The sequence below is a fragment of the Thamnophis sirtalis genome, unplaced genomic scaffold (assembly GCF_051295495.1).
Source record: "Thamnophis sirtalis isolate CommonGarterSnake01/CBP01778 unplaced genomic scaffold, rThaSir2_p1.2 scaffold_3, whole genome shotgun sequence".
Taxonomy (NCBI): domain Eukaryota; kingdom Metazoa; phylum Chordata; class Lepidosauria; order Squamata; family Natricidae; genus Thamnophis; species Thamnophis sirtalis.
Genome location: NW_028261383.1, coordinates 81,926,932 through 81,951,789, shown reverse-complemented (window position 1 = coordinate 81,951,789; position 24,858 = coordinate 81,926,932). Strand labels below are relative to the sequence as shown.

Below are 24,858 nucleotides of genomic sequence, written 5' to 3'. Positions count from 1 at the left end.
TTATGACATATGGTAAGCTTTTCATGGGGCGGGGGGAGTACAAACTTACTAGCCATATTACATTTTTGGTGACTTTACTGTTGACCATTGCATCCTTCTAGGCTTGATATAAGATTTGGAAATCAGGAGCTCTTTTCTTTAGTACAACAGTTCTTTCCTAAATGGGTGGTTTTAGTCATAATATACAGGGAAGAGGGATTAAGCCCCCAGGTATTCCAATATGGGGTCCCTCAGGGCTCAACCTTCTTTGCCATCCATCTTACTTAATAGCTACATGAAGCTGATGGGGTCTTTCATCCAACAGATAATGTTAGGTGTCATCAATATGGTAATGATACCCAGTTACACATTTTTTTATTCCTAGTTACCTGGGAAATACAATGAAACTCTTGACTAGATGCCTGAAATTTGAAAGAGGCATGTGTGAGATTCAGAGTTAGCAAAACAGGCAGCTGTTCCCCAAATTTTCTGTTGTAAAACATTTGTTAAGTGAGTTTTGCCCCATTTTACAGCCTTTCTTACCACAGTTGTTAAGTGAATCACTGCAATTGATAGGTTAGTGACCTAGTTGTTAAATAAATTTGGCTTCCCTATTGACTTTGCCTTATGAGAAGGTCGTAAAAGGTGCTCATATTCAATGGTCATAAATATGAACCAGTTGCCATGCATCTGAATTTTGATCACATTTGATCACATGGAGATTCTTCAAAAGTTGCAGGTGAAAAACAGTCATAAATGATTTTGTAACTTTGTATGATCACTAAATGAACGGTTGTAAGTTGAAGACTACCTATATACCAACTGCAAATACTCCTGAAGTAGAAGGTACTGGCTATAGTCTCTCACCTCTTTATCACCTCGTGGATGGATTACCTGTAGTATGTTCTACATGGATCATCTATGATGACCACCATTAATTGCAACTTATAAAAGTACAACCCACATTTAGCTGAGACAACCTGGTATTATTATAATACCCATATTGCAAGAATTTCATCATTTGCCTATTTTGTTTCTGGGTTCAATTTAGACAAATGACAAACAAATAAATAAAGCCTTGGAATCTAATCTTACCACAATGTTTCACACACTGAAGACGTTTGAGTGCAGATTCTGCTTTTGTGATAATCATGCATTTTCAGTGTGAAGTCATTAAGAAACTGATTCTCTGTAGTACTGGAGAGCTATCCTCAACAAGAATTATGTGGAGGTGGCAGAATTTTTCCAAACTGTATTCTGCAAAACTGTACTACATTAATGTATCCTCTGCCTATTATGGACAAGCCCAAGAACCCAGAGCACAGACCAAGACCTTTATCCTCACCCTAGGAATTGTTGCCTCAGCCCAGCTACTCATGAGTAAACATCACACTAACTGCAGTTAAAGCACAAGTTAGCAGATCTGGGCGTTCCGGGACCATCATTTTTGATCTTTTTATTTTTAATGTGAATTTGGAGGGGGGGGGGGCTATTTTATTATGTTGACTTTGTAATCTGCCTACAGCCTTAGAGAATAAGTGGCATGCAGACTCAACAAACAAATACTAGATTTTAAAAAAAAATCTCTCATGGTCATAATTTATATTCTCCCCACAACTCCAAGCTGGGAAAAATACTGTTTGGAGAAAGGAATTATGTGCATGTTTCCACTTATGTGGATACAACTTTAGATGTTAGAATTCCAGCAAGAACATGGAGGCAAACATGTCTCTTACCGATACATCAGGCTCATTTATTCATTAGACTGGTATTTCTCATTTCTGTGCAACTCAAGGCAATGTGTGCAGTGCTCCTACTCCTATTTCCCCATAACAATCCTGTAAGGTGGATTGATCTGAGAGAAACTGATTGACCCTCAGCTGGTTTCCGTCCTTAAAGCAGAATAAACACACGTGATACCAGACTTTTTTCCCCAGGGCCTTAATCATACCTATTTAATAGTTGCCTTCCCAGTAGTGATCAATATTATCTGGTAGGATGTTGGGAGCAAATTATGAGAAGGCTATACCACTGTGCAATTTCACATATAGGGATATGTGCAAAACAATAAATAGTAATGCAACATTCAAACTCATCCCTTGTGAGAATTCATGTCAGAACATCTTGCATTTTATACATATATAAGTCTCTCAGTAAACACCATATTGATGACCTTGGGTTAAGATGGAAATCCATAATCTATGACATTGCAGTGTATGCTTACCACTACCATCAGGCAAAGCACAAACGTAAGTTGACAACATAGGTAAGTAACTGGTTATTTTTTCTGTCTGTTTGAGGCCCTTTTCCATGGCTGCCAGCATTAAGTTCGTCACAGATTTGAGTTGTTCCAAGGTTACATAAAAGGGCATTATACGTTTCTGGATGTTTTCAGGGATAGAGGACATTTTAGGAGAAGGTCGATGGGGTATTAATCTATGAGCAAGCCTGGTTTCTGGGACAGCTGGTGTGGCTGGTGTGGCTGTTTTGGTAAGGGACATAAAGGAACTAATTATACTTCCTTTTTCCTTAAACATATGATCTTCTCTGGAGGAGTGTGGCAAGCCGTGCATTAATGAAAAAGAAAGAAGGGATGAGGTGGTGGCAGTAGAATCCTGAAGGGTAAAAGGGAAAGGGTCTCTCTCTCTCCGGTTAAAGTTTATCTCAGAGGCACCAGTCCCCGACTTGCTAAAAGCAAAGAAGGTGTTAGAGTCCGGGGAGGCATTTAACATCATGGAGACCCTGTGCGAGATATCAGAAACTGGCTTTGAACTTGAGGTGCTTTTCAGGAAAAAGGAAACCTTAGAAGAGCGCCTGGAGGCAGGGCTTTCTGGCCCAGCAGAGCCACCACTGCCCAGCTCAGGCTTGGGATCTAAGCCCTCCTCATCCATGGCAAGAGCCCCCTAGCCCGCCCAGTCACCAAGGGGAGAGGAGAGAAGCGCAGGCAGCCCAAGGAAGCCTGACAGGGCAAAGAAGAGAAGCTGAAGGCTGCCAGGTCAAGCTACGGGTCGGGCGCCGAAGAAGACACCCAGTGCAAGGGGATAAAAGGTGGCTCAGAAGGGCCCCAGGTGGCTTTTGGGGGTGAAGTCCGGGAGGAAGGGGGAGGAGAGGGACAAGCAGGGGCTGAGGTAGGGAGGGCGGGAAAAGGAGGAGAGAAGGAGGGAGGAAAGAAGGAAGGAGTCCTGGACGCGGGAGAAGGAGGCGGGCGGGGAAGGGAATCCTTGGAAGGCAGTTGGAAACTGGTTGCCGGGAGAGAAGAGTCGGAGGGAGGGGGGAGCGTAGAACGGGGAGCGCAGAGTTACGCGCAGGTTAGAGGGGTCGTCGCTTTCTCTGGAACGGGCTTGCTTGACCTCGCGTGGGTTCCCCCGGGGTGTGTGTGTGTGTGTGGGTTGCAAAGCTCTGCCCAGGATTTCCATCCAGTTGACCACCCCTCCCACCCCCAACTCCACGTTGGGAGAGACTGGTTACAGACCGCCTCTCCCAGTTTTCAATTAGAAAGGTTGTCGGTTTGTACTTGTATTTAATCTCACTTCTAGGCCGCCAAGTGATTCAGACTGGCTTCATAAAGTGAAAAATAAAAGGGGGAAATCCCTATATAATACTTAAAAAAAAAAGCACGCACGCACGCACCCAAGGGAAGAATGAAAAAAAACAAAAACCCTTTCACATTACCCCCATGCTAGAGGAGCCTGCCAGCCAGCTTATCCTAAAGCCTGGGGCGGGGAGAACAACAATGTTTCCGGCTTCCTGGAAGGAGGTTAAAGTGGATTATTTTTAAAATGGGCTTCTGAGACCAAGATAACTGGCCATAGAAATTATCATCTTTCTCTAAGCTAAAATGCATAACCTGGACAAAAAAAATGCATCTTTGCTAATGGAGGATTTACTGTGTGCAAAATTAAAATGGTTTTGTTTGTTGGGGGGGGGGGAAAGATTAGCTTTGGTAAAACAAATTCTGGAGTGAATGCAGTCCACGAACTCGGGTTTGCAAGGGAAAGGGGAGTTGCTGCTTTGAAATTGTTTCCCAGGAGAACTACAGTGTAGTTCATTCAGAATAGTTCTGTAGAGCTAGAGGAAAGATTTACAATTATCCCTGTAATGTAATGTAATGTTTATAATCCCCGCTGCACATTTGGGAGAAGGGAGGGCTAAGTAGTGAAGCTGAAGTAGCATGCAACAACCTTGTAGTGTTGACTAGCAGTGTTGCTTGGAAAATACATTGCAGGGATCTCTTATTGTAGGTTATTTTTTTAAATATTTACTGTATGCTGTTTTCCTCCCCAGATGAAGAAATTATCCCTGCTCCTAATTTTTCACCACCACTACAAGCCTGTGAGAAGGTTGGCTTGAGAACAATGGCTGAAATCACTCAGTAAGCTTTTATGGTTAAAGGTGGTCTTGACCCTGAGCAGGTTCTAAACCATCACCATTACACCTCACTGCCTAAGAGGTTGCCTGAAAAGAAAGAGCCTTGAAAAGGTAAGCTGCTTTTAATATTGCATGCCAGAGCTAGAACTGAATTTGCCATGACCAAAATATCCCATTGAAATCATCTTTCACATTTAAAAAAAAAGCAGTAAATCTTATACCTGGCCCAGAACTAGTATCTGCTGTGAATTGGAAATATGTGCTCCATTGATTTGCATTTAGATGGATTATGAATTTAAAACTTCAAAAACTTTAAAAAAAATCGTGCAATGTAAAATGTGAGTTGGAAATAACAAAGCATAGCATAGCATCTATAGAAGCTACGCATGGTGCATCGCTTCGGTCAAGGTTTGTTTGGTAATATGCCCATTTATCCAGAAGTAAGACAAATATAACCTGGAATGATACAGAAATACTACTAGGATGTTGGTGAACAATCTCTCCAGTTAGCATTTTGGTCAATGTTTGACTTGTGACTGGCTAATGGCAACCATTTTACACTGATTACTGTATTCAGGAAAAGTTTTTTTGTTAAGGTTATTCTACTGGGATTTCATTATGGGGAATGAAACTGGAATTGAATATCTAGGTATAGTATATGGAGAAAAAAAACAAGAGACTGGATTAAAGTTAGCCTATGCTTTGCATGACCACCTGGGGTCAATCCCGGTACTTCTAATCTAGTTTGGAGAACTCCATTCATTTCTGGATATAGATAAGAGACTGATCTAAAGTTAGCATATGCCATGCATGGCCACTATCATTTAGCAATCCAACTAAACTAATTGTCTGATTTGTTATAAAAGAAACTTATGATCCCAGTGGTTACACCAGTCCTACACACAGGTGTCCAGCTTGGCAGGTAGCATCATTAAGGATTAAGTATATATTGTTGGGGAGGATACTAGTATGGAAAATATGCCCATTCATATCTTACTGTTGGGATTTTTGTAAAACTATGAGCGCCATTTTAGTGTCTAGTACCGCTCTTAATAAAATATCTAGGAAGAAGTCCACAAGTCTTTTTTTAATTAAAGTATTTTTTTTTAACATAGTGCATGCTATTAAATATCTGTGTGCAGCTCTTGCAAGTAAGAAAAAATTCTGCCCAGGATTTATTAACTTCTTAAAGAGGTATATTTGATTTCTATTCATTGGTTTTCCTATTGATGGTAGTTATTATTCACAGTTTATGCAGTATTGACTGTTTTTGCAATGGCCTATGACTATACAAATACATTTAAAATGCACCAAAATTCTTTTTTTTTATGTTGCAGCAACAAACACATTTACCTCTTTGTATTTATTTTATTTATTTATATATCACATTTGGAGACTGCCCATCTCATTCATAAAGCCACTCTGGGATGTATATAATTGAACATAATTATCCCAATTGTTAATTACAGTTACCCCAGTTGTTAATATCAATAGTCAATGAGCTGAAATCAGCCATGAAAATATCAATCTTTGGGGGGGGGGGGTGTCTGAAAAGCCAAGTGACAGATTAGAAAAGAGAATTTGAGATTAAAGTGGATTGTTCCATGACAATATCAATTTGGTTTACATCAGCTGTGGAAAAGCAAATTCTAATAGAAGAGCTTATATAGTATATATAGCTTATGGTTGAACTGTGGAGTTCTTAGTGCTCTCTGAGATTTTTTGTTTGCTTGTTTGCTTTCCTTTGTTACCTGAGGGAACATCATCAGTGCACAACTCCAAAGGAAAGTAAGTGTGAGTTTTGCTCCCTGTTTACATACAGTAGCTTGCCTTTCCAGTGTTGCTGGCGGCATGGTTTTCTCCTTGGTAATTCTTTCATTGTGGGGGAGTGTGTTGTATTCTTTCCTTGTCAATTTTAATCCTTTGAAGATGTGATTGTTTCATGTATCTTCTCTAAGTATTTTTTCTTTACTTTGGTGAAGGTATTGTCTACATACTTAGACCCATACTTTCAGTTGTATGCGTGGGAATGTTATAGTTTCTAGATGCCGCATAACAGTCTCTGCTATGAGTTCTGAGAGTAGTGATCCCATGGATGTCCTCTGATTTGTTGGTATATTTATCCATCAAATTGAAAATAGGTAAAGATTGATGAGACCCATCAATCATAATTTAGGTATTTTGATCCTAGTGTGTTTTGCTAGATCAGGGGTGTTGTGTAGCACTGCTACCATGGATTCTTTCACTGGTTCTGGATCAATGGACATAAACCTGTCTGTCAACCATTCCTTGGGTTGTAAAATGGGCAGAGCGACACCAGTCTCTAGATCCTGATTTAAAGTCTCCTCTCCTCCTTGGCTTGCCACCACTCCAAAGTGAAACAGCTGATCTCCAGGGTGGAAAAATGGTGAGTAAGGTGAAGAAAAAGTTCTAAGAGCATAGACACTTGTCAAACTATTGACAATCCCAGCAGTGATGTTAAGAATGCAAAGCAGGGAAGACTATAGGAAACGAGGACAGAGTCCTTTAACTGAAGCTAAAACAGAGGCAGTTACAAGTGTTGGTGTGGATAGAAAATATATGCTGGTTTAGTTTTCTGGTGGCACACAGATGAGATGAGAATACTTCAGCTGAGCTGGAAAAGCTCAGAGCTTCAAATCAGTTGCTTGGGAATAACTGCACGAACTGAATTAATATCTTGCTTCTTGAATTTTGATAACTGTCTGGTCATATGAGGCCAGGTCCAAAATGAAGACATGAAGAATCAGAACCAACTTTGATATACTGATATACCTTGGACACCTACTAAAAGCTTAATGGTATTCCTGAATTGGTTCAAAAGGTGGGGGAAGGGGCATTGTGTCAGTTTTTCCTCTTATGCCTATGACTTTCACTTAGCTGGAGTGTAAAGCTTCACACCTGATTGAAGCACACAGTGGTTGCAAATATCCTCTTTCCCACCAACATGCTGCAATTAGCAGCAGATGCAAAACACAGCTAGATAGTGTCACACTGCTTTGCACAGTGTAGGATATAGAAGTGTGACATAGCCAGGCAGAATTATCCAGTCCTCCTAGGACAAGGTGATCTGGCTCATTAAAAGCTATTTATTTAAGTGGTTTTATTCCATAGTCAACCAATTATTAAAGAGGAGCTACAGGTACAAGTTCCATGTTCTGCTGCTGCCGCCACCTGTTATTTTGCTTCTTCTTCAGTGTCTTGAAATGATGCCCAGTTTGATTCCTTCTTAATTACTATGTTATACATATAGAAAAGAAGACTTAGGACACTATGACATGTTTCATGCATCATACTAAACTCCTTTGATTTTTGGTACAATATTAAGTTTGGCCACAGTTATTTTGTTTTTTGTTTTTAGATACCATATTTTTGAAGTATAAGACGCACCAGAGTATAAGAGGCACCAAGATTTTGAAGAGGCATTTTTTTTTAAAGTAGGTGGGTAGATAGAAGGATAGAGAGAGAGTGTGTAAGAGAGAGAAATACAGTAGGTAGGTAGAGAGTAGTTAGGTAGGAAGGTAGATAAAGGAATAGAGAGAGAGAAATAGCGAGAGAGAGAAATGCAATAGGGAGAGAGAGAGAAAGAGAGAGATAGAGAAATACAGTAGGTAGGTAGGGAGAAAGAGATAGAGAAATACAGTAGGTAGGGAGAGAGAGAAAAAAAGAGAGAGAGAGAAATACAGTAGGTAGGGAGAGAGAGAGAGAGAAGAGAGAGATAGAGAGAGATAAATTTTATAATGCTTTGGTAAGACCACACTTGGAATACTGCTTTCTACGTATTTGTCGCCACGATGTAGAAAAGATGTGGAGACTCTAGAAAGAGTGCAGAGAAGAGCAACAAAGATGATTAGGGGACTGGAGACTAAAACATATGAAGAACGGTTGCAAGAACTGGGTATGTCTAGTCTAATGAAAAGAAGGACTAGGGGAGACATGATAGCAGTGTTCCAATATCTCAGGGTTTGCCACAAATGGGTGGAAACTAATCAAGGAGAGAAGCAACTTAGAACTGAGGAGAAATTTCCTGACAGTTAGAACAATTAATCAGTGGAACAGCTTGCCTCCAGAAGTTATGAATGCCCCAACACTGGAAGTCTTTAAGAAGATGTTGGATAGCCATTTGTCTGGAACGGTATAGGGTTTCCTGCCTAGGCAGGGGGTTGGACTAGAAGACCTCCAAGGTCCATTCCAAGTCTGCTATTGTATTGTATTGTATTAAATACAGTAGGGAGGAAGAGAGAGAGAGAGAGAGAGAGAGAGTAGGTAGGTTGGTAGGTAGAGGGGGGGAGAGAAATACAGTAGGTAGTTAGGGAGAGAGAGTAGGTAGGTAGATAGAGGGATAGAGAGAGAGAAAGAGAGAAATACAGTAGGTAGGTAGGTAGGTAGAGAGAGTAGGTTGGTAGATGTTTCCAGGTGTATTTATCCATGTTCTGGAGAAGGAAATCTCTGACAATCTGCAGTACCTAAGACTTTGCTTCTGCTGGCACAGCACTTGATCAATCTAATTCTCATCAATCACTCTAACTAAAGAGCTTCCCAAAAGAGGGGGGGAAAGTGTTTGCACTCTGCAAACTTCCCAAAATGGCCCGTTTTTTTAAAGGCATGACTAGCCTTGGGGGGAGGGGGGACTTGCAGAGTGCTCCTGGGGGGGTGTGGGATCAAAAACGAGTAAAACAAGTTTTGTGAAACTTGACATTTGACATTTTTTTGTCAAGAAAATTGCATGCATAGCCTTATGGAGGCTTATAGAGTGCCCCTGGGGACTGGAGGGGTGAAATGGAGCAAAAAACACCCCGTTTCTTTGCTCATTTCTGTCCTCCCCAGCCTCTAGGAGCTCTCTGAAAGCCTCCATAAAGGTATGCATGGCCATTTTGGTGAAGGGGCGGGGCTTCAGGAGGCAAAAAATGCTGTATTCAATGTATAAGATGCACCCAGATTTTCACCCTCTTTTTTGAGGGAAAAAGGTGCGTATTATACTGTGAAAAATACAGTCATTTTATTAGCAATTAGAAATGAAGAGAATAAAAGCCAATAGAAACTACAAACATACCAAAAGAAAAACACCAAAAACAGAAATGAAAAGGGGAACATGGAACAGAGGGGGGGAGGGAGGAAGGAAAGTACAAAAAAATAGTGTTCCTTTTCATCCCAGCAGTAAACACAATTTTTAGCTTATCATATAGTAACTAAATAAATCTCTCTTCTCCTTATAGCTCATCTCTTATATAAGGAAAATTAGGTTCAAATGTTACATCAAAACTTTAGCAGAATTTTAACGTCGCAGGTGGTCATCTGTTTTAAAACAAAAATCCTTCAGAACTTTAACAGATTTTTTTATATCAATAAGTAAAATGTATCCTTTTGTTTGTTACTTCTAAAAGAGTACTTCCAAGTATTAGCAGAACTCTTTTATCCAGAACCTGGTCTGTCAATTTTATCAAGCATTTGACTCATTTTGGTCCAAAACGTGGTTGAAAGTATTCACACATTTGCACTAATAGTTTCTGCTTCTTTTTCTTGATCCTCTTACTTTAATACTCAGCCTTTAAGGTTTCCTTATCATAAAAAAACCCCAAAGCAATCTCCATTTTCTCATGAGAAAGTATCTTCTAAATAATTCAAAACTATAATTGTAAATCCCTCTGGTCCTTTAATCCTTTATTAACTTCCCAAAATCCATATACTAAATGTTCTTATGTCGCATACTCCAAAAATTATATATTTTTATAACTTTGAAAATCAAATTTACGCCATTGTCTTTTAAGGTGACAGAAACCCACCCAATGAATACAGTAATACTTTGCCAGTACAAAAATGTCTTTAATCTCTCCAATATGTAAATACAAATTTTTAAATCTAAAAAAAGTTATATAATCTTAATGTCAAGCTTAATTCCACAAATATTGCTTTGTAAAAATTGACTTGATATTGTCCTGATTCTCAGCCAATCCACTGATAAGTCAAACATAAAAATGGCAGTTTCCGCAGTCTATGGCCTCATAGGAGCAGCTGTCTGGAGTCATGTGGATGATTTCAATAATTTCTCCTTTGTTCCAGGATGATTACATTGGCTTGGTATCCAGTCATAATTCTCCTCGCAAAAGCTGTCGTTTTAGCTAGTTAAAGCCAGCAAGTTATTAGCTTGCTATGGCACCTATGGGAAGTGAGCCAGGCTCAGCTATTTTGGTTTATTTAAATAAGAATAGTTAAAGCAAGCCAACAACCAACAAGCCATGGCTTAGATTAACGAATGAATCTAAAGAGGTAGGCTTGTTGTTAAACTCACTGGAGATGATCATGGATAAAATGTTATTCCTAATTCACTTTAAATGGAAACTTAACTCAGGGTAGTAATTAAGTACTGTAATGTATAATAAACAAAATATTATAATATATGAGAGAGCCGAGTTGGCGCATGGTTAGAATGCAGTATTGCAGGCTATTTCTGCTGACTACCAGCAGTTCAATCCTGCCAGCTCAAGGTTGACTCAGCCTTCCATCCTTCTGAGGTCGGCCAAATTGTTTGGGGCAAAATGCTGACTCTCTAAACCACTTAGAGAGGCTGTAAAGCACTATGAAGCCATATATACATGCTATTGCTAGAGTTATATGTAATGGGCTAAACCAGGGATCCCCAATCTTGACCCATTTGGAACCGAGCCATGCAAGTGGTAGGTACGTGTGCACGTGTGTGTGCAGCCCTAGTGATGTGAGTGGCTGGCACCAGTGCTTGCAACCACAGTTGTGCGAGTGGCAGGCGCCAGTGCTCCTAACCTCACTTGTGTGAGTGGCGTGCATGTGCACCTGCTGCTCAGACAAATAAAACTGTGTGTGCCTGTGCACGCCTGCCCCTCATGTGCAGCTGCTGCTCAGACAAATAAAACTGTGTGTGCCTGTGCACGCCTGCCCCTCATACAAAAGCATCCTCTCCCCCCCCCCCCTTCCCGGCCAGACCGCCAACCCAGAAATGTTGGGGAATGCTGGGCTAAACCGGAAAGCCAAACCACCAGGATCTGCATACAGATGTGCTATATGCACTCATCTATAACTGTAGTTACTCCATGAATTACATTCCCAGGAGAGGGCTTGAACCTCATAGAATAAGATGTAGCTGTGTATGTCAGATGATTGTCCCAAAAGATGAAACTGAACTCATACTCTTCCCATGGTGGTAATCATAAAATATATCTCAGGAAATATACTGTAGAATTGGAGAAATTTTCCCCCTATCCAAGAGACAGGGGTCCAAGAAGGGTTATGTAAAACCTTATACCCAGGGGCATAACATAATGCAAAATGCTCATCTCTTCCTCTGAGACTTAAATAAAGGTAGATTGTGTACAGTTGTACACCATTCCAATAGACTGAAAATTTTAGAAATGCCAATGAATTCACAATCCTATTGCTCTTCTGACTTCACTGTTTTCCTTTTCACTGCTATTATGTGTGTGTATTTGATGAAATGAGCTCTGGTCTGTAAAGTATATGCCATTATTAATAGTTAATCTTTAAGGTGGCACCAGACCCTTGGCTGATTAAAAAAGACTCTTTATATTTTGAATAATTCAGGACAAGCTTTATCTTTAAGATTGTTGCCCTGGGCAGCAGAGTTCGGCAATGTATTTGAGGTGTCATGGAAGAAGGGCAAACTCTAAGCAATGTATTTTATTATGATGGCACTTTACTGCCAGACATATTCTATCAGGAAATCAGGAGAAAGTTTTGGGGCTTCAGTGTCAACTGCCAGAATACATCTGCTTTGGATATGAAAAAACACCTTGAGGGAAGGGAGAGAGTGGAGAATATATTGATTTTGTTCATACAGCAAAGCATCTTAGATCTGTCCTGAAAGCACCCAGAAGGTCAGAGGCAAAAATCTAAGAGTAGGTTTAGATGAATGGCCAAGTATATTCAAAGCTGGGGAATAGTTCGCACATGGTGCTAAAGCTGTAGTTTGTTGAATGAATTGCAAATTGTATAGAGCTATGATTTTATTATGAATCACTGACAGGATTTGGTTGTCAGCAGTATAAAATATTTAATAAATACTTCTTAAAAAGCAAACGATGCTCTGCAAACCAGAATTGCTGGATTTATGACATGTCAAGCCCAAACTAAACAAGCTGCATTATGGCATAGCTTGAGCTCTCAGTCTGGATACTAAACTTGCTTTCTACTACCCTCCGGAATTATATTTTCTGTGATCAGGACAGTTCCCACTCTGAGGGTCTTCAGGAGGGCCTTAAAAGACCTGGATGTTCTTCCAGGCCTTGAGGTAAGGTGTATGTAAACCCCCTTTTCTTAGAGGTGATTGATTTGTGTGTGTGTATTTGTGTGTATATTGCTGTCTGCACTGCCATTGGATTATTATTATACACTTTATTCATTAAACATGAATCTCAGCCAACTGAACATTCAAAAATGCATCACAAATACCAGTGACTGGTGCTAATGGTTGATACAGTTTGCTGCCAGCGTCCTAGGTATCAACCAAGTATCTTCTTAAAATATAAGATGTTCCGAGTAGCGTAGTTTTTTGCAGTTCTGCTGGTGTTATTGCAGGAAGCTGCAGTTTGTGGATGTATCTTGTAGAATTCTTGGACATGGTGCCAAGTGCCCCGATGACGATGGGTATCACTGTTACATGCTTCACCCATAGCCATGTAGTTTCGATGGCCAGGTCGCGATATTTCATTATTTTTTCTAGTTCTTTTTCTTCGACTCTGGCATCTCTAGGAACAGCGATATCAATAAACTGTACACTTTGGCCCTCTACAACCATGATATCTGGTGCGTTGTGCTCCAAATGACGATCCATTTGTATTCGAAAGTCCCACAAGATCTTAATCTTCTCATTTTTGATAACTTTTTCCACTTTATATTCCCATGACTTTCAGCATACAGGTAAATCATACTTTTTACATAATGACCAGTGGATTAATTTAGCAACTCGGTCATGTCTAGCTTTGTATATTATTATTATTATACAATTGTATCACAGCAGCCAGTTGTTTCGCCGGATTTGGCATTGGTTACTAGTCGGGCCCCACCCAGGGGCCTAGGACGTTGTAACGTATTTTCATAATATGCGTGCAGATCCAAGCAGTGCGGCTTTTTGCATTTGACTGATGGTGATTTTGTCCATTTTTAACTGTTTCAAATGTAATTCCAGTGCTTTTGGAATAGCACCCAGTGTGCCAATTACCACTGGAATTACCACAACTGGTTTGTGCCATAGTCGTTGAATTTCGATTTTTAAGTCCTGGTATTTTGCGATTTTTTCACGTTCCTTCTCGGCGACCCTGGTATCACCTGGTATTGCAATGTCTATGATTGTGACCTTATTTTTCTCAACCAGTGTGATGTCTGGTGTATTATGTGCCAGTATTTTGTCCGTTTGTATGCGAAAATCCCACAAGATCTTGACCATCTGATTTTCGGTGACTTTTTCAGGCTGATGTTCCCACCAGTTTGTTGCTGTTTTAATATTATAATTTTTGCACAAATTCCAATGGATCATTTGTGCTACTGAATTGTGCCGCAATTTATAATCAGCAATTTTTTTACAGCAGCTGAGTATGTGATCAACAGTTTCATCAGCTTCTTTGCAAAGTCTGCATTTGGCATCATCAGAGGATTTTTCGATTTTGGCCTTAATGGCATTTGTGCGGATAGCTTGTTCTTGCGCAGCCAGGATTAGTGACTCTGTTTCTTTCTTTAATGAACCTGTTGTTAACCATAACCAAGTTTTTTCACTGTCCACTTTATCTTTTATTTTTTCCAGAAATTGGCCATGCAGTGCTTTGTTCTGCCAACTCTCCATTCTTGATTTTATCACATCTTTTCTGTATTCTTGTTTCGTCTGTTGGACCTTCAGTAGATTTTTGTTCTTTACTTCGATTAATAGATGTTCTTGACTTTCTTTTAAATAATCAGCCAGTGCATGTTTTTCTTCTTCAACTGTTTGCTTCACTTGTAATAATCCTCTGCCACCTGATTTTCGGGGCAGGTACAGTCTATCAGTATCACCACGTGGATGTAAACTGTAGTGCATTGTCATTAGTTTCCTGGTTTTTCGGTCCAAAAGGTCCAAATCAGCTTGTGTCCAGTTAACTATACCAGCTGTGTATCTTATAACTGGTATTGCCCAGGTATTTATGGCCTTGATTGTATTTCCACCATTCAATTTAGATTTCAAAATTTTCCTAAATCTGTTGGTGTACTCTCGCCTGACAATAGTTTTTACTTCTCCATGCTTGATGTTATCCAACTGCAGAATGCCTAAGTATTTGTAGGCTTCATTTTCTTTGCATTTAATTAATTGGCCATTGGGCATTTCAATTCCCTCACATGCAGTGATTTTGCCCCTTTTTATGGATACAGTGGCGCATTTTTCCATGCCAAACTGCATTGAAATATCGGTGCTGAATACTCGGACTGTGTTTGTCAATGATCGGATTTCTATTTCTGACTTTCCATAGAGTTTCAAATCATCCATATATAGTAAATGCGAAATTTTTTCAGCTTCTTTGGCTGTTTGGTAGCCTAATTTCATTTTTTTAAAGATTACTGATAGTGGGATCATTGCGATGATGAAGAGAAGAGGTGAAAGTGAATCACCCTGGAAAATTCCTCGCTTGATATTAACCATTCCGTAGATCTCATTCCCTACTGCCAACTCAGTTCTCCATTGTTTCATCGCCTTTTCAGTAAAGGATGTAATATTTTTGCTAATGCCAGTTGTTTCTAAGCATTTTATGATCCAACTATGTGGCAGTGAGTCAAATGCCTTTTTGTAATCAATCCAGACCATATTCAAGTTCGTTTTTCTGTTCTTACAATTTTCTAATATCATTTTATCAATTAGAAGCTGATCTTTTGTGCCCCTGCTCCTTCTTTTGTTGCCTTTTTGCTCTACTGGCAAGATGTTGTTTGTTTCCAAATAATCCATCATGTTATCTGCAATAATGCCTGTGAGTAATTTGAAGGTTGTTGGCAAGCATGTTCTTGGTCTGTAGTTTTCAGGTGTTGTTCATTTAGTTGCATCTTTCTGAATCAAGTATGTTTTTCCAGTTGTCAACCATTCATCAATTTGGCCCTTTTGTAAAATTTCATTCAGTTGCCTGGCCAATATTGCATGTAAACTGGTCAGATATTTGAGCCAGAAGCCATGTAATTGGTCCTTTCCAGGTGATGTCCAATTCTTTACCCTTTTAACCCGATTTTTGACCATCTCAGTTGTTATTTCTAATACTTGCATTTGTTTGTTGCCAATGCTTTTCTCAAAGTCATGTATCCACTTTGCTTTATTATTGTAATCCTTTGCATTTTCCCACAATTCTTTCCAGAATTCAACTGTGGCCTGCTTTTCTGGTTTTTCACTTTTGGTGTCACCATTGACATTAAGACTTTGATAAAAACGCCGTTGGTCTGATCGAAATTGCTGATTTTGTTTATATGGGATGATTCGTGCCTCATATCTTTCAATTTTTCTAGCTGTTGCTGTTATCTACTGTTTTACAATCTCTACAGCTTCATTGATGTTTCTTGTATCCAATCTATATCTTCTGATTAGCCGATCTATGATTTTGTTGTTTTTAAGCCGTTGCTCATGCATGTTCTTTAAGTTACTAGCATCTGCCCTTAATTTTTTGATTTTTTGTTCTAAACGGATTTTCCACTTTGGCTTTGATGCTTTTTCTGTTGTGTGACTAGGTACTTTAATTTTAATGCCTAGTTCATTAGTGACTATTACAGCTGCGCTGTACATTAACTGGTTTGTTTCCAAGATGGATCTCGGTTCAATTGTTGAAAACACTGCATTAACCATTTCATGATGGGGCCAAAATTTTCTTAGGCACAGTTTTTAGTGATGGTAAACGTTGCCTTTCCTCATTAAGCAGAAAATGCTCCATGATCTTATCCTTCAATTCTTTTTGTTTTTGAGTTAGTTCATCAGTTGGTTCAGTGATAACTGGTTCTAGTGGTGGTGATGTTATTTCCTCCCCGAGAGCTTCTTCTGGGAGTTCTACTATAATGTCTTTAGTTGTGTCTTGAATATCAGTTATTTCCGCTTGTGATATTGTTTTTGGGGTTTTGCAATTTGCCTGAATTTCCTCATGTTCAACTTCACTAAACACTTTATTCCGTATAATAAATCGCCTTTGATCTGCTAGTCGTCGTTCACTAACATTTGAATCTGGATATTGTTGTTTCCATAATTCATACATTCGCTTTAAATAGCCTCTTTTTTCTGGCTCTGAGTTGTAGTAACAGGCCATTATGGCACGGTTTTCATCTGCACTATATTTTTGTCATTTTGTTGGCTGGTCCACTTGTAGCCCACTTGTCGACGGATGTCCAGGGACCCCAACATCCGCCACGGCCCTTGTTAACCTGCGCGACGACCGATGCGGTATGGAATTCTTATTTGTTTTTTTCACCATATTGTATGGGTTGGCGGGTTTGTTTTTACGGGACCAGATGCCAACCTGACCCCAACCCTCCTCCTTTCTCATCCGGGCTTGGGACCGGCAACGGCGGAGTTGTTGTTGTTATTATTATTATTATTAATAATAATAATATTAATATTATTATTAACTATATCTGCATTCCATTTTGCATTGTGAGCTACCCAGAGTCATTTTGGAGTCAAGCAGTGCAAAAATTGAATTAAGCACTTCTTTTTGTTTCTTTTCTTTTTTTGGTACTGTATATGTACATGTAGTTCTCATTTAGCAATCACAATTGGGACAGGTCCAATGTGACTGTGCTTATGACAACCTCAGCTTTACCACTTCCGACGAATGTGACCCTAAAAAGCCAGATGTGCCCAATAGCAGGGAAGCTTTTCAGAATTCAAGTCACAAGGAAGCCAGATAAAAGGGCAATTCTTATAGCTCTTTTTGTCCGTTCCCTACCCTTTGGAATGCTCATCCTAGCACTGAGATAATTGGCAATAAATGAATTTATATTTGTATTTACAATACCTTGGAGAGGAAGGGATTACAAGAGAATAAGCAGACATGCAATGGGAAAAACACATTGAAATGAGGTGCTAGTGCCAGCTGTTTACCTAGTGTCCTTAGGAGGCAAACAAAAACATTTCATGTGAAACTGATTGGGGTCTTGTCAATTTCGGGTAGTAGCTGCCAGCTACTACCTGATGAACTAATTAAGGTGACAGTTGAGCTTATCAACTTGCCATTAGCAGTTTTTAGGTATGTGCTGTTCTGGAGAGAAAAATAGCTCAGGAAGAGATAGCACGTTTAACCATCTTTCTGCTCTGCAGGGGAGGGGGGGAGGAGACAGAGAGGGAGAGAGAGAGAGACTTTCTACGTTGGGCTAGAAAGACTTAAAGATACCCTGAAAAAACATTAGCAGTATAGAGAAAGTACCAAGCTATGTGGACCACTGGTTTGAGTTCAGGGTTATCTGCAGTGAGGATTTAAAAAGTCAAGATGGCCACAAGTGCACAATGAAATCTTCACTCCTTATTTATGTGTGTTGCACATGTAAAAAGTGATTAGTTTTTGGTCCTGTGATTATAACTGTCATTTTGATATTTTTGACATTCTACTCCCCACTTCCACTATAGACAGCTCTGTCTGATTTGGAATAAACCATTTCCTGAATTCTTCTGTAACATGGTAGCTTTAAAATCTACTGGGGCTTTCCCATATTAAGATACTAACTACTATCAGGGATGCTTTCTTTCTGTAGCAGTGGTTTCTGGTCTCTGCCAGCACACAGGTTGGCAAAAACCTGTCTTCTTATAACTGTCTAAGAACATGATCATTTACTTCTTTTTTAAGTCTAAAAAGTGTTCTCCAAGCCACAGTTATACACAGTTGTTCAAGAATATAAATTATGTATCCTGCTGGCACTGAAAAATCCAAATAACTAATAAGAGCATCCACCAGATGGAAAATAATTTTGCTTGCTATGGTTGATGGAATACATAAAGAAAACAGAAGAAAGAAATAAGAGAAGACATGGGATAAATTGTTGGTCAAGTATGGTGGGTTTTATCTTTTCCCGTTTTGTATTTTGTTTCAATTATACTAGGAAAGATTGAGAATATGAAAAATAGTGTCTTAATCTTTCTATTACTTTCCAAAGGATGGTTCTGGCCTATATATGCTTTGAAATCACTAGAAAACATTATTTTGTTTGGCTTAAGTCTTGGTTATGACTGTCAAGTGAATCCAGGGAATTATGGTTTACAAACCGTGATTAACCAAATTATCAGGTTGCCCATTGATTGGATTTTTTTTTTTTTTGTATTTAGCACACTTTGTGTCACAGCTGATTTTATTTAACTTCTAATTAAAAGAAAAAGAATTTTAAATTATTTTAAATTATTTTTCTTTCAAAAAAATTAAGATGTACCTTGGCTACATTGACTTAGTTGTTGATTTTATCTTGGCTCCTGTATTTGTTTGCTATGTTTTTATATTATATTTTATTACACCCAGAATCATATGTTTGAGATGGGAAAGCCAAATAAATAAATACATTTTTTTTAAATGGAAAGTTTACTATTTACTGAGTAATGCATCCACTCAGGTGTAATCTCCTAAACTTTTATTTACCCAAAAATAAAATACGAAAAATAAAAATGAGTGGCGATGGGCAGCTGTCCAGTAATTTGTTTGAAAGTGTTACGACTTGGCTGGAAAAAAAGAGCACCAAAATAAGATATAATAAAGAATGACTCAGTGCTTCTAAGGAGCAACCTCACCAGTGTTTTTTTTTTAATAAACTGATGTTTTATTTTATTCACCAGACTTCCAGTGGTAACCATTCTGTGAAAGCACTCTACATCTGAATGCATTAGTCCTCAAATTTGGGGGGTGTTGTCTTTGGTTTAGTGCAATATATAAGGCTACCTTTAGAATCGGAGTAATTCTATCTGTATCTTAACTTTTGATATATTCCTGGTCAAAGAAACTTTGTTTTTTACAATATCAAAACACAAGTCTATTTTCTTAGACTACCAATCTAAGCTGCAGACATCTGGGCTATTACCAGATGTCATCCAGATTTCTGCAGCTCCAGCATTGTAGCTTTTGGTTTTCTTTCTTGCTGAACTCTGGATTGAAGCCTTCCCTATTTCCTTAAATATTATATTGGCTGTTATATAGAAATCTATTTTTAAAAAAATATTGATTGAGCAGAAAATGCTGCACAGAAAAAAACACTTCTTAGAATAATAAAATATGGCTCCCTAGACCTCCGAATTCTTTGATTCAGGCAAGGAGTATTAATTCTATGTAAAGCTGAGAGATGGGATCGATAAATATAAATAGCAGAACTGCTAGGAAATAATAATCATAACATTGTCAAATTCCACAACTTGGTGAGAAATCCCCACCACCACTGCCACCCACACATGCTACTGAAAAATAAAAGAACAAGGACCTATGCCGGAATTAGAACATTTAATAAATCATCCTTCCTCAAGAAAAGCATACTATTTAAAGATACCGTAACAGAGGCAAAATGTAAGTAGGAATATACGCCCAGCATGCAGTAGGAATAAGATGATGATATTTCTTGGAGATGGATAAATAGCTGGATGCTCTGGTGATCTGCACTGAGCCCTGGTCATTCCACATCTTCATTAATGATCTTGCCAAAACAGAAAATGATTAAGCTGCAAAGCCAGTAGAAATTCAAGCAGACACTCAAGATGCTGTGAGAAAGAGCAATGAGCTGAAAGTGTTAGTTGATACATGCAAATGCAATATCAGTTCATTAAAATGATCCCACCTGTCTTGAACATCTCATCTGCTTCCAAATTAGCCAATGCCATGCAGGAACAAATGTTTGATAATCATTGTGAGTAGGTAATATAATATTTCCACCTTATAGGTAAATTGTATAGGAAGAAACTTAATAAGATAAAGATAGAATTCTTTATTAACTAAATGTGATTGGACACACGAGGAATTTGTCTTTGGTGCAAAAGTTCTCAGTGTACATAATAAGAAAAAAAATACATTAAAGAAATTAACACTTTTTTAAAGCAAGTAACACCAAAACTATGTGCAACACTCCATCCCAGTGGTGGATTCCGGATCCCATTGCAACGAGTATGGTGCAATGGGGCCAGGCATCCACGACATGCATGTGCACAGCATGCGTGCAGCGCACGTATGCGTACTTACTGCCTGCGATGCTCCAGCTGCTTGGCGGAGTATCGCGCAGGTGCTGTACGCTTCGTGCACAGGCGCCCCGGTCGGCTCAAATACAGGTGAGGGTGGGTGAGCGGATGGGCCCTCCGAAGCACCATACTGGAAAGGTAACATGCTCCCAGCAGGCATCGGTACACCCGTACCGGGATGTACCGGTCGTATCCCACCACTGCTCTATCCCCACAAAAGACACATTTCTACAGGGTTTCACCTTTTAGGATCAATATTCAAAGCAGAAGAGGAATCAGAAACCCACTTTTCCACTTTCCATGGAAAGAAAAATACATTGAATTTTCTTTGACCATACCTTTTCTGACATGCTGAAGCATACAGTAGAGAAAATAAACCAACCTGAAAGAAGGAAAGGATCTCATAAGAACAGTTATATAGAGTTAATTCAGGGATCCTTCTGTCATACTCAGACAAGCATAGGAGGGTTAATTTGCTTTGTTTTGGGCAATCAGCCTGGCCTATGCTAGAACTAGAGGAATGATCTTGATGTCAGTAGAACACTGTGAGTGAACATCTTTTCTCAATCTAGGCTTCTACCAGATGTGCAGCCCAATTCACAGGCTCCTTTTGCATAGCTTACTTTACCTAGTAGATAAGACAGTTTGCACAAAGTGTTAAACTTGGTTAATTATAACCTTTGCTTATTTGTTTGCTTGTCTGGCCTTAATGGGTTCCAAGCACTCAATCTGCTTGCTTAATTTATGATTGGGTTAAATCTAGTTAAATAAGTTGTCTGAATGCAGCCTAGCATTTCCAACCTGTGTGGTCATGGTTGAGAATTGTGGGAGTTGGTCTATATACACTATATGGCCAAAAGTATTCGCTCACCTGCCTTTACTTGCATATGAACTTACTGTAAGTGACATCCCATTCCTAATCCATAGGGTTCAATATGACGTTGGTCCACCCTTTGCAGCTATAACAGCTTCAACTCTTCTGGGAAGGCTGTCCACAAGGTTAAGGAGTGTGTTTATGGGAATTTTTGACCATTCTTCCAGAAGCGCATTTGTGAGGTCACACACTGATGTTGGATGAGTTTACGTGGCCTACCACTTCGTGGGTGAGTCGCTGTCGTTCCCAAACACTTCCACATTCTTATAATACAGCTGACAGTTGACTGTGGAATATTTAGGAGCGAGGAAATTTCACGACTGGATTTGTTGCACAGGTGGCATCCTATCACAGTTCCACGCTGGAATTCACTGAGCAGCTGAGAGCGACCCATTCTTTCACAAATGTTTGTAAAAACAGTCTGCATGCCTAGGTACTTGATTTTATACACCTGTGGCCTTGGAAGTGATTGGAACACCTGATTCTGATTATTTGGATGGGTGAGCAAATACTTTTGGCAATATAGTGTACTTAGAGAAGGTCAAAGTTTAAACAACTAACCCAGAATTAAGCTAAATGAACAGCATAACTAAAACATCTATTATTTAAAACAGGTATGTATACAGATAACCTACATGTAGACAAGGGGCAATGAATTGATGTGAGAAATTATTAAAAAGTAGTAGTTTAGTTTAGAGATGGTCAGAGAGAAATATTGGATGCATATAAAGTAATTTAACAGTAAATGATTGGGGAATGTGTTTGGATTCTAAAGACTCAATGTAATTGGAAGAAGTTCAAAGCAAAAAACCCAACAACATTGTTTCATGCCATCACTGTTCCAGAATATATAGTAATAACAGCTCAATCCCATTAAGAGAAAAGGGGAATTGGCATTTGTGTATATAAGCAAAGCACAGGTCCTCCTGCCAAATATGTCACATGTTCCTAAATGTATATTAATCATAATTAATATTACTCTGAGTCTCATAATCAAGCCTTAACATATTGTACACATTACAGACACGAATCTTGGCACATATAACGTAGCTATTTACAAAGAGAAAATATAGGAGGGGAGCAAACTTTGCTTCACAGTAGAGTAATTTAATTATACTATATCAAGCAAGAAGATACAGAGGGTAGACTTACAATTTGCACTGTACCAAGGTCTAACATACCTGGGTTCCAAAAATCAGGACAGGTGCTGCATGGCAACAGAATGGTACAATTTTCTATATTTCATGGCTGCAATATGAAGATCTTCCTGATAGGTGCAGCTCAGATGTAGGATGTCTAAGTGGTTTATTTGTTCTTTAGTCAGAATCATATGTAAATGGGATTCATGAGTAAACTAGAGCTTGTCTTGTGGTAATGAAATGCGCCCATTATTTCTCCTGGGCTTACCGATCACAAGGATGATAGCTTGTGGCTGTATGACTTGTTAGACATGACATATTCATAGCTGCTTGTCTTTTTCCTTGGATAAGTCTGTGTTTATATCTTTCTCCTAACCTCTGAATATTTTAGAACTGGAAGGAGAGAAAACTAACTAGCAACTGGCCAAAAAATAACCACCAGAAAATAATAATCACTATCCTGGTTTATTCACTAAACCATGGTTCAAAACAACCACAGTGTTATGTGGCTTATGAAGAGTTGCCAAACTACTGAAGATTTATTTCTTAAGAAAAAAAATATTTTGGTTAGAGACAATTGTTTTCCTTAATTACTATTTAGTATTTTTAGTATGTTTTATACCCAACTATTGTATAAACAAAGAACAATAAAATTACTATGCATATAAATATGTGTGTGTGTGTGTGTATTTGTGTGTAAAACAATACATTTAACAAACATCATGATTTAAATATTTTGGTCAAACACAATTGTTTTCCTTAATTACTATTTAGTATTTTTAGTATATTTTATACCCAAACATTATATAAACAACAATAAAATTACTGTGCATTTAAGTGTGTGCTTGTTTGTTTTCTATGTATGTGTGTAAAACAATACATTTAACAAACATCATAATCTAAACAGTTGGATACTGCAACTAGAAATCATTCTTGCATCTGAAAAAAAAACAAGCTTTACATTTTTGGAACCCCTAAAAGTTGGTTCCACATTATAAAACTCGATCGAAAAGTCTGTCATATATGAGCCTAAACACAACATGTTGTTAGAGCCACAAAAGGGGAACGTTGGAAAGTGATTCACTTATGTGTTCTTTTTCTTTTTGCTGTTGTAGTTGTTTATTTTGTTTTGTTTAACATGAAAATAATAAGACTACAATGGAGATTGTAGTATTAAGTACTAAGCTTAAGACAGAAACCGTGAAATATGTTAATATATCTTGCAATTGTTTATTCATGTGGAATTATCTTTATACGCAAAATTTAAATATCTAGGTTTATCAACACTGACATATTCACAATCATAGTTAATATTGATAAAAATATTTGTGAAGGTTCAGGTTATCTAAATATTAGAATGTTAATAATTTCTAAACAATATTATATAACGGTAAATACCATTGTACCCAAATAATATTTATTTTCTTACATTACTTATGTTTTATGATAATTCAATAAAATTATGCAAATAAAAAAAGAATAATTGGAATGAAAGGCATCTACTATTGGGAAGTTCTGAAATTACCGTATTTTTTGGAGTATAAGACGCACCTTTTTCTCCCCTAAAAGAGGGTGAAAATTTGGGTGCATCTTATACACCGAATGTAGCCTCACCCACCCACCCACCCACCAGCCGCCACCCTTTGGCCTCTGCTCCCAGCAATTTATCTCTTTGCAGCAAATGGGGGCTTGCTGAGGCTTCAATAAGCTATAGCAATCCCTGCAGCCTCTAACAGCTGATGATCAGGAGAAATTGAAAGTGAAACTAGCTGTTTACTCCACATGGCAAATTGCTGGGAGGCAAAAAAATTTCTCTTGTGCTAAACAGGCTGTTTGCTGCAAGGAGTTAAGTCAACAACTATAAATGCCCATAGAATGTTCAAATTATTAAAGACTGCTTTATTATTGTTCTAGACAACTTAACAAAATGAAGAAGCTTTTAAAAATAAATGCTTGATCAGAAGAGGCCCAATGCTATTGTTTTAAAAAGTGCTATTCTTTTAAATAGCAGAAAATAACTATACTTCCAGAAAGCACATTTTAACAGCATCTGTACAAGTATAGTCTGAAATATAACTCTACAAACAATGTATATTGTCTGTACTGTTTGTTGCAAGGAGGCAAATTGCTGGGAGGCAGATATTTTTCCCTTGTTTTCCTCCCCAAAATCTAGGTGCATCTTATACTCCGGAGCGTTTTATACTCCGAAAAATATGGTACTTTGGCTACCACAGTTTCAGTAACTGAAGAAAATGAAAAAATAGATAAAACAACTTAGAGTCACAAAATCATGTCTTGGCTAGAGATGG

At 38.5% G+C, this 24,858-nt stretch overlaps 1 protein-coding gene and 1 long non-coding RNA gene across 6 annotated transcripts in view; one reads left to right on the top strand and one right to left on the bottom strand.

The window, feature by feature from the left end:
- HK3 (hexokinase 3) overlaps positions 1-2,885 on the bottom strand; it is a 30,777-nt gene extending 27,892 nt beyond the window's left edge. Inside the window, exon 1 of the mRNA XM_087709345.1 lies at positions 2,204-2,885. Coding sequence (XP_087565471.1) covers positions 2,204-2,870 — 667 coding nt within the window. The 5' untranslated portion in view covers positions 2,871-2,885. The remainder of the gene's footprint in view (positions 1-2,203) is intronic.
- Positions 2,886-2,911: 26 nt separating this feature from the next.
- The window catches only part of LOC148048029 (uncharacterized), an 83,366-nt gene continuing 61,419 nt past the window's right edge, over positions 2,912-24,858 (top strand). For 2 of the 5 annotated variants that reach the window (XR_015695938.1, XR_015695934.1), the window contains exons 1-2: positions 3,228-3,287; positions 4,264-4,458. This is a non-coding gene — a long non-coding RNA (uncharacterized LOC148048029). Of the gene's footprint in view, positions 3,028-3,227; positions 3,335-4,263; positions 4,459-12,502; positions 12,644-24,858 lie in introns of those variants that run through there. The other 3 variants (XR_015695936.1, XR_015695937.1, XR_015695939.1) reach the window with 3 other exon arrangements.